General features: G+C 38.8%; 1 protein-coding gene across 3 annotated transcripts; it reads right to left on the reverse strand.

Annotated features, from left to right (window-relative positions):
• Window positions 1-1,951: 1,951 nt before the first annotated feature.
• LOC117972656 (beta-1,4-galactosyltransferase 4-like) lies at window positions 1,952-16,813 on the reverse strand. 3 transcript variants are annotated; one of them, XM_034922459.2, is made up of 7 exons: window positions 16,560-16,810; window positions 11,905-12,508; window positions 10,827-11,059; window positions 10,271-10,458; window positions 9,335-9,457; window positions 5,164-5,268; window positions 1,952-4,466 (listed from the first exon to the last, which is right to left on the reverse strand). In XM_034922459.2, exons 2-7 carry the CDS (start codon window positions 12,176-12,178, stop codon window positions 4,325-4,327), a joined length of 1,065 nt encoding a protein of 354 aa, XP_034778350.2. In that variant the 5' UTR covers window positions 12,179-12,508; window positions 16,560-16,810; the 3' UTR covers window positions 1,952-4,324. The 3 variants fall into 3 exon arrangements, with proteins under 3 accessions (XP_034778350.2, XP_034778349.2, XP_058884417.1); XM_034922458.2 differs by having other exon boundaries at window positions 16,379-16,810; XM_059028434.1 differs by having other exon boundaries at window positions 4,407-4,542; window positions 16,379-16,813.

A 16,813-nucleotide genomic window follows, 5' to 3' on the forward strand; every position in this document is an offset into this window, starting at 1 on the left:
GAAACTAACAAGGAGATACTCTGAATCGTTTTCCATACTAATAGTGTGGCAAAATCACTGTATCTAAAAAAGAAAGCATTTCAGCATTTTTATTCATTAAAGTGTGTGACCTGCTTCCTGGCTTCTGCTCTACTGAAGCTTGGAATTGAAACCAGGGCAGGTAACTGATTAAACAGAGTAAACGCAACACTACCTGAATGCATTTCTCCCTTTTAGTGCCTAGTGCACACATTATTTCATTATTTTGAACCCTACCAGCGAAAACAATAATACCCGTTGCAATGTAAAGGATTGAAACTTTCCTTAATAGTGTAGCGTATACGTTTACTCAGCAAGAACCGGGTTAGTTTTGCTGTGCACATGTCAAGGTACCAGGTGCATCCTGCATTGTAAACGTTCATGTACTTCTGCCTTACAAAGCCAACATCGGCACAAATAATTCAGAACTGTTTTTCAAGAAGCATTACTTTCCTTGGAGTAAGTACATGTAATACTTTCATTTATAATTTGAAATTAGAATATATCTGCACATAACCTGATTGATGCCAATGATTAACATGTTATCTTGATGTGGAGTAATATTTATTTTGATCAATTGACACACCATCAAATCTAAATCAATAGAATTCCATAACTTCTATAATTCTCTGTTAATTGCATGCATTTATAATGTCTAAATATTTTTCTTCGGCTCAAAGGCTTCCTTTATGAATAAAATGTCCCTTTATTTGTGGGACAAGAACATGATTTATTTATATTCTATATATTACACACACACATACATACATGCAAAAAGCTTTGACCACAACACCTGATTTTCCATACAACAGAAAACAAAAACTACTCTTGGAATAAAGTCGTATAGGTAGAGATCAATTCCCTAGCACAACACTTTCTAGTGATTTTGAATAAACTGGGATTACCCCTTCTTATACTGTTATTTTCTCATATTTAGCCGTATTCCTAGCAGGATTGAGCCATTCAGCACTACCATTTGAGCTAACCTCCTGATAGTCTTGGGTAAGTGAAAACATTTCAAAAGCAGCCTCTGCATTCCTTGAATTACTCTGACCACGGGACTCTAATTTGCAATGTTAATTTACACAAACTAAATAATGTTTGCATGCAACTTTTTTGCTTACAGTTGGAATAGTTAACCCCCCTGTGTTTCTTTACTGGCAAAGTTAGGAGTATCCATCAGTCTGCACAGAAGTATAACTTACTATTGTTTTGAAAGAAAAAATATATATAAATATAAAATTTGCATGAAGCAAACCAAAAATGCAACAAATTAATGTGCTGCTGAAAGCCAGGACGCAATGATTAACAACAAATAAAAATAATTTAATAACTTATCACCTGGAAATGTTTTAACAAAATTTAACTTGTATTCAGAATAATACACAGGGGTCTGTTCAGCTGATCTCAATGGTGGTTGTGGTTTTTTTTAGCAGGGAGGTGGGTTAGAGGTTCTGGATCTGGCATTTAATATACTTTCAAAATACACTAAAGAGACTTGCATTCACTGTTAAGTTGGTTAGGTTTTGTGATCTAAATGTATTATAATTTTGCTACCCCAAATATTCATTGTGGCTGCAATTAATAATTGGGGTAGCAAAATATAATAAATTTGCACTTTGCATTAAACAGCCACACATGCTATGGATTATCTAGCCTGCATAGAGTGCTGAACTTTGCTACTGGCACAGAGAAGACAATAATGCTAATAAAATGCCCAGGGTGTGCTGTTGAAGCTCGTTGTGCACGTCATGTGTTTGAGGCTCAGTGTATTCATTCAGCATTGTAACACTCGGTGATGTTAAAATAGTTATTAAAACATATCATGCGGGCTACATAGCCACCCCATTAATACAGCTCTTGACAAAAGTTTTGCGTCAGCTAGAATTTTAGTATTGAGACAATTAAAAAAAAAAAAAAACAACACACTATATGAACATTTAGATATTTTATTTAACATCATGTAAATCAATGAAACTACAAAAAAGATTTCGCAAACGTTTACCGGAAGCCATAAATCGTTAGTCAGTATTTCATGTTAGATTTCCAAACGTGTCTGTGTCCGGGTGAAGGACATTTAGTTGTGAAGTTTGGCTTCCTGACAGGTAAAGTCGCTAAAGCCATTAACGTCCTTCCCTTGTCAAGATGGAACAGACCCGTGTCTATGGCGGGTTTATGTTTCCAACCTTCCCCACTTCAATACAAAGATTAAGGTGGTACGTCTGCCAACGAGTGATCAGTGCATCACTGATTGGGGAGGTGGATGTTGCAAGCATATCAGGGGACTGTGGTGGCTTGGGAGTTAGTTAATGTTTTGGAAAGCATAGGAGGAGATCAGCTGCAGCCAAAGGACCCGAGGGGAAAAAAGCATACTTTGCTGCCACAGTGACTCTTGTTTGTGCCTTCAGAATCATAGACCCGCAATTCCCACCTGTGACCAGGAGGCGGACACGGTACTAAGGGAACCCCTGTGACCAGATTCCAGGTCCCTTTGAAACCAAGGGAAAGCCCCCACTTTAAGATTTAGTTTATTCTTTTTTTGTGTGTGTATTTATTTATTTATTTTAAGTTTAATTTTGTTTTGGGTTAGGACTAGCCCAGTTTCCAGTCCAGTTTCCATTTGCAATTTGTCAGTTCTTCATTGATTATATGGAAAACTACAAAGCAGTATGCAATTCAATATGTTGACGTAACATTATTCAGCAGGTTTCATTCGACTTTACGAATCAAAATTAGTTAATGCTATAGGGTGATGCAAAACATTCTGTCTGCATGTATGCCTAGGAACTGTATCAGAAAAGTAAATTATGTAAAAAAGAAAAAGAAATGATTGAGTATTCAACAGATTGTAATAGCAATTTAAATATATATCCCACTATACCCTGTATCATGGTGATTGAGGCTCCATGGACACTTCAGTTTTACATTTCAGCATCAGTTTTACAATTGCACTGAACTTCAGTATAACTGCCATACATTCATCTTAGTATTTGATAAACACTGCCTCCTCAGTCACAGTGGCTATTTTATTGAAGGCTGGGATTTTCACCGCAAATCATAAGGCAGGTGTTTTGGTTCTTTAAAAGGAAATCCAGAACGGCATTTTAAAATATTTTGTAATAGAAAGGAGTCATATTCATTATAATTAGGGCTTCTGTTTTTCAGTTTTTATTAATTTAAATTTTTAGCTATTTGAGTTTTATGTTAAAAAAAAATTGGGGGGGATTTCGCTCTTTATATACTGTATGAAATGATTGTTTTCGGTTACTTTCCAGAATGCTTGGGAACTCAACAGCACATACCTTCTTTCCTTTGCTGTGTTCCACAACTAAATCCCTATAGTCACGGGAACATTCATCTGGGTTATGTTGTGTGTAGGCATTTTTTTTACATTTCGCCACAATTTGCTATTCTGTTTTAAATCCTCCATATCTTAACTGTAATACAGCTTTAAATCCCTAGAACAAGCCTCCATTCCTAATTGTAATCTCAGTTTAAATCTCGCAAGCAGCGTCTCCAATAGAAAAGTAGGAATGTGCTGCCACTCAGTAGTTGGGGTGGGTTTAAAGTATTCAGAACGAATCAATTATAGATACGAGTCAGGAAGGAGGGACATTGCCCAGCTGCACTGGGAAATGTAGTGTTTTTTTTTTGTTTTTTTTTTGTTTTTTTAAATAAATGGGAAAGGGGTGGTCAACATGAATTGAGTAACCACTTCCAGTTATTCCAGTGTTTATTGGCTGTACACCGATTTAATTTTTTACACTCTGATGCATCATATACTCTTCCCAGCCCAGCTTGCTTAATCACAATTCCTTGCAAAAATATACTGTACATGTAAATGAAGATTATAAAGAGATTACATTTAAAAGGCTGCTCACCCATGACAATGAACTACCTTTTTAGTTTGCACCCGTGAATATTAGTATAGAGCTCCACAGGCCTGCCACTAAGGGGGCTCAGTTTCCAATTTCCCACACAGACTCAGAATTCGAATTAGAATACAATTACAAAAGCGCTCACTTGATTCGACAGTCGCCTGTGATGAAGACAGCACAGGCCTTCAGCACCCCGCATCTACTGGTGGTACTGTAGAAATCCCAAATAGAAATCTGAAGGACACTTGAGGGGGAAAAAAGACAATCTTTAGCAACACATTGTGAGAGAAATTGCCCAGGTCTGTTTTACAAGTTCACAGTGGCTCGCTCTCCTTGCTGTTGATTCAAGCATTTTTCTTTAACACAGTCTAGCAGTGTCTTTTCACTTCATCGGTTTCAGGAAGATATCCTTCTAACAAAGCCTGGGCTTAGGGATGTCCCGGAGGCTTGCCAATGTCCACAGTGACGTTGATGTAGAGCGGCACTCGCTCTAGTGACAGCTCCTTGTAGGTGCAGGAATTCAGGCCGTCCGTCTTCCACACACGGGAGGTCCGGCTCAAGAGACGCATCCTGCACAGTAGACAACAGCATTCATATTGATCGACAACACTGGCACAGATCTGACATGAACCCTATCTCTGGGGTGCTGAAAAAGAGAGGACACAACAGATCTGACATGAACCCTATCTCTGGGGTGCTGAAAGAGAGAAGACAGCTAATGAAAAAAGTAGTGCTATTATTTCTGAGCAAAGTTTATGCAAATATAATCTCCACCACTAAAAAAAAAAACCAACAAGCTCGCTAACAAAAAAATTTTAAAAAAAAATCCCTTTCAAATTGGAGAAATATTATGATCTCTTCCCTATTAGGCTCAGCTCTCAATCAAAACCATTTTAAAAAGGTCTCATTTGAGGGGAATCGTTAGTCTCAACTATTGTCGTATGTGACTGGCTAGCTTTGATTTTACTAGGGATTTTTAATTAAAATATAATCTGTAAAACATGACAAATCTACGAGAGAATTTAACACCACAACATGACTCGCCCTGAATTACAAACACAGCATACATTTTAAATAATTGAAATAAATATTTGTTGCTGGGTGGGGTAACGCTTCATTCACTTGGTATTACTGCATTGTATCTAAAGCCAATGTCAGCCACACCTACTGTACATGAGGGACTAGCAAGCAGCTACAAATACTACTGGTGAGCAATGCAGCGCTGGTGAGACCTTACACATTGATGTGTGGTCTATGTTCACCTCACCTGTCTTTATTCACTTCGTTGCCATTGTCCCTGGTGTGGAAGATCATCGTGTAGCGGGCTACTTCAGGGGACGGACGAACAATCTTCATTCTCTGAAGTTCAACCCTAAAGGAGGAGGGGGAGGGGGAGGAGGAGGAGCGCAAACCACATCATGCAATGAAATGGAATGGAATACAATTTGCATTGTGTTGAAATCTGATGAACAAGCCAGACATTGGTTTACATGGCATCAGAGTTGATTTGATCACCCCTGCTTCCTGCTAGGACAAGACACAGACACCACTGTTTATTGATAGTGACTCAGTTCAATCTCAAAAACAGCAGTGCAACCAATACCTGGCATGAGAAAAAAACTAGATTTTGCAGTTTCCAGAGCTCTGGTATGAAATCATAAGACATTTTTGCATGGTTGATCACTTGTCTACACCATGAACTGTAGTTTATTGATGCAATACACAGTAAAACCTTGCATTAATAACCATTAGAAACTAAAACAGTAAAATAGAACAGTTTTCACAGATGGAAGTTAAAATAAATAAGGCCACTCCTGTATTAAGGCCAGATTGTGTTGTTTTACATTTAAAAAAAAAAAAAAAAAAGGTGTTCAAATTATGGGTAGGGCAGGTAACAGCATACAAAATAGACAGCGCTACCCTGTTATAATGCGGTTGTCAGGGTCCATAATTAGGAGACCGCATTATTTGTGTTTCGCCTTATAACAAGTATTGGCATTTTTGTTCCCGAAATGATTTACAATGGGATTTAATTTACTCCCTGGGCCATACCAAAAACAACAGTCTTGCACTCTTACAGCAGCACATTCTCTATGCTTTCATGTCCCCGCCTCCCCAGATGTCAGTCACCAATCCCGTCCGAGGCAAGCTTACCGCTTCCCTACTAACAAACAAACACACACACACACACAGGTCCGTAGACCAGTCGTGCAACAGTATTAATCCCGGGTCATTACAATAAATGCAGTATAATAAAAACTGCTATTCCACCAGTTGAAAGTTTACACCACTTTGATTTCAATTGTATATATTTTTTTTATAATAAATGTTTAATAAAAAAAACATTTGAGCGTTATAAGTACTAGTTTCAACTTAAATGCGTTTAAATACAGTAATGTAAAAACAACAACACAACAAAATCTGAGTTCTCTTATTTATCCCAGCATAATTCACGATATCACCTCGTCACACACACAGCCTAAATGCGGTTGCGAGTTCACCTTTTGCTCTTAATACAGTTTAAGTACACACACAGTTCAGTTGCAAAAGGCAGCGACAACCGCACTAGTTGATCAAGTAGCGAGCTCTGTTATTAATTCAGTTTGGTTACTTAATGCACAGCAACTGTGTGTGTGTGTGTGTGTGTGTGTGTGTGTGTGTGTGTGTGTGTGTGTGTGTGTGTATATATATAAACAAAAACACAGCCTCCATGCTGCCGCCACACAAACCTAACGAATGTCATGAATGGTGGTCCGAGTTCAGTTGTTAGTTTAAACAGGGAGTGCACTCACTTCAGTAATGAAACGCGTGTGTGTACAACAAAAGTATCTGGAACGTTCATCCAACCTTTACTATTCAAATTGCATTATGGGGAAAATGGGAGCCACAACCTCACCGTGTTCTATGATTTCACACTGTAACAGGTCGCTTTATAACGGGGTAGCACTGTATATTTTTTGTTACGGCCTTAAATGACACTTGAGACCTCTATATAATTTAACCTTTGCACAAGTTGTAAAAAGATTTATTGGGGGAGTGATAGTTTATTATTTAGTGTTCCTCATGAAGATTTTTGCACAGCTATCTGGTTCAAGTATACTGATGTCAAATCCAAACTTAGAGGCAAGGGAGACTAGAGACAATGAACTGATAGGTGTAACATACTTCAGGAATGACAGGTAACTAACTTTACTACCTGCTCTCCACCTTGTACAAATGGACAGCATTGCAACAGACATCTCAATACCCAGTCAATGACTTATCAGCCTTTATGATGGCCTTCGCACAGACTTTATTGAATCTGGGTGGAGAGTTAGTCACATATTTACAAATCACTAATTTAAGATTTTAGCACCTTTTGTTCCACTAACTGTAGGGTGCTATAAAAGGAGCTGGTTTACTTCCCCAACAGTTTAGCCTGCAAGCCATATTTCTACAGCAGTATTCCAGCTCACATTTAATTTCCATCTGCAGGTTTGAGCAGAAAAAAAACAAAAAAAACCTAGTCAGGTAGTTGTTACACTACAACCCCAGATAAAACTATCACCACAATTAAATTAGATGCATTTACATGCCTTGGTTTAATTCAAACACAGCATCTCAGTTTCTAAAGTTTTATAGTCGCCACCTCTGATAAATGGAAGTTAAAATAATGTATTTATACATTAATTGAAAAAAAAAAATCTTAGTCTATTGCAGACAAAAAGTTACCCGCTTTATTAAACAGTTGATTGGAGCAAAAGAACATTCCACTGCAATATATTCACAATGCAACACACACACGTCCTTCAAAGATTCACTGTAAAGCGTCCGTTTTGTACCCTTCAGAATGAGATTTCAATTTGCAGATACTCTGTGAATGCTGTGTACGAGCATAAATACATCAAACATGTGTAATACTGTGGCATTGTGCCCCACCCCTGTGTGCATTTGTGTGTTATATGTTGCGTGTGGTGTGTTAATGTTGGTGTATTGTAGTTGGTACATGGGATATAATGTGGGTAATGACACATTATCTTGTAACAATTGTAAGTCGCCCTGGATAAGGGCGTCTGCTAAGAAATAAATAATAATGAGCACGAGTGTTTAAAATGTATAATTGTATTTAGGCACGGGGATTGCACTTCACGTGCATTTAAAGTATTTAATAGTATGTGAGCACGGGGTTGCACAAATAAGTTCACGTGCTGCGATTCAAGTGAATAATTAATTAGTAATTGAATCCCGGCACAACAGTATATATAGATGCCCGTTTTACTCATTCGGTGTGTGTTCAGGGCAAAAGAACAGAGAGAGAGAGAGAGAGGTAAATGTAATAATAATAATAATAATACTAATACTAATAATATTAAACAACTGCTACGAGTGCTGGAAGCACTAGCACTGTACTTGTTTTGTGTTTAGTGTTCATCCCTGCTCGTTAGTGCTTGTTAGTGCTTGTTTATTCGTTTTGTTTGTCTGTTTATTCTGGCGTCAAGTGCCGTGTGCTGTTTTTGTTTAAATATTTTATTTGTTTCATTAAAAACACTGAGTGCCGCAGCATCTCAGTTTCACCTGCAAGTACTGCCTGTCTGTGATTCTTTCTGGCCTGACATACCCCTACAGCTAGCCTGTCACAAACACATATACATACAGATATCTGTATATATATGTGTTTGTGACAGGCTAGCTGTAGGGGTATGTTAGTTATATATGTTAGTTACTGCACTGTATCCAATATAAGCTCCTGTGGTGGGATGATTACTACAGTGGAAATAATAAATGCTTATTTTATTATCAAAAATGAAAGAACACACATGTGCAGTTTCTCTTGATTTGCATAGCCTTTCTGCCTCTCTTCCCTGTGGATTGGCCAGCACTAACCAAACAGCAACACCATCCAGCCTTTGCTCTGGGTAAAATCACAACATGTGGGATATGGCAGGATGCAATGCAGACACTCTTGAGTTTGCATATTGCCTTCCATCGTTTTTAGCCTTCATTAATATTGACCGCAGAAAAGGTCAGCTCTTAGAATGCTACAGAACACTGTGACTTCGAGCAGGGGGATTAACAGTTTATTTATACTGTCCTGTCCACGTAATGGTTTGGTGGGGGCTCCTATGGTATTTCAATTCCCATGCATGTTATACATTCACAAATTAAACAACCCTTTCTTTGCAACACATACTTTTGGCTGTATGGTGCCGAAGGAGACAATAGTAGGGGGGTGCAGAAAATGCTGCAATTCCACTAAGAATAATGCTTCAGTTCAACTCGTTTCACCAGTCTGACAACTAACAATGAGACCAAGCAGTGTTTCATACTGTGGAATAAGCTATTCCCTTACCCTCAGGTCATTGCTCTCCTCCATATCCCAAGCATGTATAGAAAATGCTGCAGTTCACCTCGTTTCACCAGTCTGAAGCAGTGTTTCCCATGCTGTGGTTCACACCCACCTTATCCTCAGGTCATCATCTTCTCCTCCCCAGCCCCAGTATGTATTTGAAAAGCCGTTCACTTTGGAGAACTGCTCCCTCGTCATAGCAGTCACTCCTCCAAAATAGCCTTTATAGCGCAGCCTGAGCATTAAAAAAATAACTGCAAATAGTTACAATAATACACACCTTCTCAAGTCACTGAAAGAACAGCAGTACAATGACTGGAGGGTTTTAGGGCTAGATTTTCAAAGTTTCTGCTCAAGTGCAAAGTGTGCCCTCTTTTACTAATATTACCAATTTAGTAAGAAACAATTAGCTTCACAGCACTGGGATCCCTTCAATTTAGAGTTCTTTTTTTGTAAACTTTTTTTAAATTTAATTAAGCAAACAAGTGGTGCAAGCTCAGAACTGCAGGGTATTAAACTTGTCCTTCACTGTTCAATGAAGAAATAAATAATAATAAAGACATTATATATATATAAATCTCTTCTAAAACTACAGTACCTTTTCACCAATGAGAGCCTGCAACATGTAACATGCACTTTTGTGTAGAAGGACTGTCCCTCACATTGCTGATGAATCCGTTATGTAATTGGATTTCCAGACAAGTCTCAAGTCTCAAGTCTCAATCACAATGGGCAGGGCAGTAGATATGACACAGTTTAAGAGATGGCTGATAGCAAGAACTTCTACAGCAGAAAGCATGTGCCTCACTATAAAATAAAACGTGCAAATTAATCCAAAGTGGAAAATATAGTTCACTGAATACTCCAAACTCTGCTGAAAGACTTAAAGACGGTATCTACTGAGGAGGTATCCTTCCAGAACAATTTAAACATACTGCATACTTGTCATACTCTGTGCTGTCATGGTGGCCCTACGCCTCGCATTCAGAGTGCCTGGTTTGTTGTAACCGCTGTACGTATTTCTTGTACACCAGCTCTAGCTACTTGCCTGTATCCCGTGGCATTCCTCCCCACCACGAGGTGTTTGGGCTGGCTGTCGCAGACGTACAAGTTCAAGTCGTTTTCTGGGACCAGGTCGACGTCGTGGAAGATGAAGCAATCCCACTTATAGTCCTTCAGAGCCTCCAGGTACCCTACATTCAGTAGCTTGGCTCGATTGAATTTCACATTCCCAGCCTATTAAACACAAATTAAAAGGTTCAGGCTTGTTTAGTTTGTGAACTGTAAATCCACAACTTTAAAACACTCAATCAACTATCTATGGCATTTCACAATAGGACAAGTTGAATTCTAGCATTCTACTGCCACCAAGAGTCAAGATATAGTACAGGCTATGACAATCCGAATGAATGAGTTTGTCTACACACACACACACACACACACACAGAGGCCTCATAATAAATTAATTTAATAAGGTAATACTTAGCTACTAAATTCTGTAGCCAAGTAATACCTTCTGTCTAAAGTACACAAGCTTTGACTGCAATTGAACATTACATGGGGGCGACACCAGGTGTTATGGTGTGTCCCTTATCATCCTGTACCTGGTGGATGATGTAGATGGCGTAGTGCAGCTGCTGACGCTGCAGGAAAGGGTGCAGGTGCTGCAGCAGGTAGAGCAGGTGCTTTTCGCGGCTGCGGTGGGGGATCAGAATGGCAACGCTCTGGCGGGGCTGGCAATCCGCAGGCTCATACTGCCCCTCCACCACCTGGGCATTCTCCTGCTCCACCTCGGCCAGTGTTAGAGAGGGCTTGAAGGAGAGTGCCAGCAGACCACCTGCATGTCAATTAATTCACATACTAACATTCTATACATTTACCAGGGAAGAAAGATCTGATACCCTCTTAAATGATGGACCTTTGCACTTTACACATGCTGCTACTGACTGGATGGTACTGATGGAAACCGATCAATGCACATTTTGTGTGTCTAAAACAAGAAATTCACCTCTTAGCAGAACAATGGATTCAGTTGCAGATGGAAAAAAAAAAAAGAAAAAAAGACAATGCGTTTGGGAATTCAGTTTCACTTTTTACATGCTGTCACTTCACAGAACTGCCCAGTTTAACCATGTTAAGTAAACGAAAACAAGGAAGCAAGGGATTCATATAATTGCTGTACTGTTAAACCGAAACAAGATATGTTTTGCTGAATTCCAAAGCCCGTTTGTGTTTGTGTGCACGGTTTCTCATTGTTTCTGTCTTGGGTTAACTCGGATTACTTTGGCATAGACGGAGACAGCACGGTAAGAACTGTAGTTGGAATGCTACTTTGTAAATTGCCAAATACTGTATTACACGCGTTGTTTTGCAATCATTTTCATTTTGACATTGATTTAAAGATATACGTTCCATCCTCTCATAATCATTGCAACGTGTCCTTGGTTTCAGAACTATCCTTAATTGGTATTATTGGTTTACTTGCTGGGAGTTATCCAGGTAGGAACAATTTATTTAACCAGTTCAAGTCAGACTGTGGCATCATGTCATTTCAATAATACACTTCAACGTGTGTAATTTAAAATGGGGCTGATGGTTACCTTGCGTATCTTTACTTGTTAACCTACACTGAGCACAGGAGTATTTTTATTGATTTTTTGGTCACATACACACAGTACTTACGTAGATGAGGAGAAAGCGCAGGGCAGGGCTGGAGTGTGGCCACTGGGGCTGGAGAAGGATGGCGATTCCCCCATTCCGACTCCTCTGCGTTTCTCAATCCCTCAGTCACAACCTTCTGTGACCTCATCAGCTCCACCAATTGTGGCCGGTCTCTGACTGCGTTGGTCACATTGCCAAAGGTGGCAATCCAAGTCAGGATCATCACGCAGAAGCCAACCAGCACCAAGAACTTGACTTTCCGCGACAGCTTGAAGAATGCCGAGGAGAAGCACATGATACTTGCAGATGGCAAATTCCAGCGTTACTATGCCCTTTGCAGCTGACAGTCACAAAGCAGCACATGTGTTTAATGAAAGGAAACAAATAAAAGTCTTTGCCACAGTCAAACAAGAAAAACTGAAATGAGTTATTCACTTGATGACTGGATTATTTCTCTGTGTTTTCGGTGTTGCTACCAGATAGCAGGCTCTTGCTCAAGGCTTATAATTTCTCTGTGCACAGTAGGTGATCTCTACCAGCAGCAGCACTCCAGTGTGGGGAAAGCCACCCGCAGCTGTGTATCAAGTGGCCAGAGGTCAGTTCGGATGCAGCAAACAATGCAGATCTGCAAATTAAAAAAAGGGAGAAACAGAAAATTCAAATTAAAAAGGCAAGATTCAGTACTGGGTTTCCTTACCTGTACCTACATGTAAAAAAAACAAAACAGATAAATACAGCATAACGGTATGTACATTCAAAGCATGCCAGTCAGGTCCGAATACATATTCATCAGGTAAATTCAGGTACTTTGACAAGACATGTATTTGTACCGAGGACTACAACTCAAAAAGCACACAAATACAGCATCCCCAGTTCATAATACTGACATTTTAAAAGCCACCTAGCATAGAATAACCTAATGATTTTATAATATTATACCTGTTTCTACCAATCTGTCTTTTTTTCTTTCTATCCTCATTCTCCCCAGTGGTACAGGAACTAGGGGTGCTGACTGTGCACCTGCTGGTGCAATGATAAATCCTGATAGTTTTGTGAATCTTATGAGCTGTGTGTGCAGTGCACTGCGCCTTTTTACATTGCTTTCAAACACAAATGATAATAGACCAATCAGCGCTGGCAGTCACAACATGGATGGGACATTTTATAAATCACACGGTTACAATCTCACGAGAGTCGGTTAGTAGCTGGAATGCATTAGAGCGCATGTACAGTAGAACGGTTATTGAAAATGTCCCAAAAATAAATATCGTCACAAATGCCACTAACTGGGGGTGCTGCTTTGTGGAGCAATACTAAACACACTCGTTCACCGTGACATTCCGGACGCGCAAGACGTCCATTCCATCAGCATGACATCGGAGCACATAATCAGCACCCCCACTAAATAAAAATTGTTCCAGCACCTGTGTATCTACATATGAAGATCCCGTTCCAAAAGCTGATTGTCAGCAGTTCAGTTCAATCTCTCTCTCTCTCTCTGAAACAAATAAATTTGGCTAAACCCACTTACACATTATTTCTAATGATTAGTTGGAAAATATTCAAAACATACTTTTTAATGGCATTTGCAGTAGACAGCTGGAGGCACATGCTCTACTACAAACACAGTGGAATATATATAGGACACATGACTTTTTTACATTCATTTTCACATACAGCCTGCATATACAATCATCTACAGTGTGTGATTCTCTGGGTCCTACATAGACGTGTTTACCTGAAGAAACTAACTTTAAATGAGCCCCAACCTTAGTTACACTCCACAGATCCAGTAGCTCCTTCCCATTTTAACCAATTGCTTTAACCCTCACCTAACTGGTTCAACGACATTTTGCCCACACTATGTCAAATGTGTCTTTAATTGCCTTTACTAAAGATGGAGTGTATATGCCTCATACAAACAGTATATTTTTGGTAAAATGTTTTACAAAATACTATACCTGTTAGGATTTTGTATTCACAAGGCATTTGATGTGGTACCAAAAAAGTATTGAGTTGCCTAAAATCCCACCATCCATTAAGTGAATACAGGGACTGAAACACATGTGTTTACTGTACAGTCATTAGTCAGATGTTTGACTTCTCAAATCTACAATTTTCACTAAATGGCCCAATGGCACTTTCTCAACAGGATATAGGTAAAGCAATGTGGAGAAATAAACGGAGAGAAACTCAAATGGTTGTAACCTCAGACTGCAATTCATTTTCTGCACTTGCCATCTGTTAACAATCTCCTTGTAATCCACCTCTGGAAAGCTGCTTGCACATTGACCGAGTCACAAAGGTGTCTTTATTGCAGGGTGACAGCCTTCAGGATGTAAGGCATACCTTCATCTCGAGGCAAGCCAAGATGGAACATTAGAAAGCAGCGCAACAACCTTCAAATCAAAAGATTCTCTTTATTCATTCTTACAAAGAAATACTGCAATACTTACATTTGGTACGGGTCCCTATTAGAATGCTGTAAACGAATTTCGAATTTTAGCAGTGCTATAAATTCGAAATTCTTAAATTGGTGTCGCTTCTGTTAAGGTTAGCAGTAGGTTATCATTGCACTATCTAGTGGAATTATCTGTATAAAACTCTAGCATTAACTAATATTGGGCTAAGTAATGTCCTTTGTAAACGCCAGCTTCCTCGTGAATTGCCTGCCAAGAACTTGCAGATCTAACGAGAACACACTTGATGTTCATAACAACTGCTGTAAAAGCCAGCGTCACACTCATGGAATTTTAAAGGGACAAACAGTAAAATATTGCAATAATTCAGTGTGGACTTTTAATAGTTAGAAAGCACAAGGCACATGTTAAAAAAAAAAAGTGGTGCAAGAATAAATATGTTGTTTCTGTTGTACGCTCTGATTCTGGATTTTTTCAAACTTTCAGGAAAAGACCCTTTCCATTTCTATGAAAAAGGCTTAAAAAAAAAAGAAAGAAATGTGAGGTCATCTGCAAAATAGGGAAGGGCTGGAAAATGAGAAAACAGAATGAAAATAAAATTAAAGGTCACAACTAATCATGCATTTTAATGATCCCAATGTACAATAAAATATATTTATATTTTCGATTTTCACTTTTTCAATTATTGGTGATCGTTGAGTGCATGTGTGTTGTCAAAACGTATAGTATGGTCAAATAAACAGCACTGCAGCTTAGCAACGGATGGTCTGTCATCATGAGAACATGTTTTTTTTTCAAAGTCGGGCCTCTTTGGGCTGCGAGTGAGTAGCAGGGCTCTGATAAATACAGCGTTATACGTTCCCAAGTGTTGATACAACTGTTTAAATAGCGCACCTGTCATTTTTCTTTTCATTGTTAACATCCTGATAACTTTTTACACTTATAACTTAAAGACTGTTTCAAAGCTCTTTCCAAAATGTCCACTTACAGGTACGCTACGTAAACAGTTGTAGCAGCACGTATAACGCTATACTCTTTAAAGATCTACCTTCAACAAAGAGAGAGAGTAATGTCTCTAAACAGATTGTATTCACCCTTATCTACGTCAAAGGTGTAATTACTAAGGCATAAATAATCTCACAGCCCGATGCGTATTGCATGGCCATGGCGATATCCTGACGATTTAAGTTTCGTTTACACAGCTGGTCTGTATAGCTTCAGGTTCGGAGTAAACCGTCATTGATGTGTGAAAAGATAACACGCTAAACCGGAGATAACGGCACTCGCTGCTGTGCTCTTCAAATATCACAGTGTGGGTGACCACAGGAACAAACCAAATACAGAGTCCACTGTTGATTAACCATTACAATTATCTGTCCTTACACAACCAACTACCGTAGGCATGAACTGTCGGAAAAAACTGTTGCACAAAACAAATTAAGACTTTTAATAATTACACTACCCAGTTCAAACTTATCTTGGGATAATCATGGATTTTTCCTTTCCTGCATTTTCTCTAAGTTCATATGAATACTCACATTTGTTTATAGCAGAAAATTTAATTTATATCACTACTGAATGTATAACCCCACAAAAGATAAATTTTCATAGTATGCCATTATAATTTGTGTCTTTTGTCACTGCAATTCAAATGTATGTTATTTTAATATCACAGACGTGGTATCGAACACAAAGTCTAAGTTTTACACCGTTTTAAAACGTGTAAAATATTTTAACACTGAACGGTAAATTCTAAATGTGTTGTTTATATTTAATACACATTACACTGACATTTCAGTTTAAATTGAATACATTAAAGTTTTTACAATATTTTAATGAAAAAAAAACGAAATCAATCTTCTGTTTAGTCCGATTTAGCGGATGATCCACCTGTGGTGATTACCTTCTGATACAATGCAATAGGGATTAACAAGTGGACTAAACCTGCTTAAATCCGCTAGTTAGACGCATCAAGTGGACTAACTTGTGTACGCTGCAATCGACCCTACATGTTTATTCTGTTGTTTAAAAAAATGCACAAATCAACGAAAAGACTTCATTACCCTAACGCCTACCTCAAGTTTCGGTCCGCGTTCAAAATATCCTCCCAGTAATTTGACTGCGTTTTGCAAAGATGGACGGACCGATGTCACCACAATTGTAAGGGTTTTATATTTTCCTTCTCGGTGTTAAAAAAACCCACATATTTTGGAAAATGATGGCCTATGTAATATATTGCATTATAACAGCACAAACCGTCCAGTCGCAGCATCAGTCTTATCCACACAAGTTACGTTAGAAGCTTTTCCGCTCGGTCAGTGGTCCAATAAAAAGGAGAATGGTACGGCTGCATGGGGTAGGCGTGCCATCTGGGGGCGAGCTATAGATCAATCTTTTAAAGTACTGTACGTTTAAATCAAGACCCCTGGAAAAGATGAGCCATTTATGTGATTTTCAACAATTAATGGTCTAACAATTGTTTTATCAGAAAATAAAGATACTGGAGACAG

Source organism: Acipenser ruthenus, chromosome 8 (assembly GCF_902713425.1).
Source record: "Acipenser ruthenus chromosome 8, fAciRut3.2 maternal haplotype, whole genome shotgun sequence".
Taxonomy (NCBI): Eukaryota; Metazoa; Chordata; class Actinopteri; order Acipenseriformes; family Acipenseridae; genus Acipenser; species Acipenser ruthenus.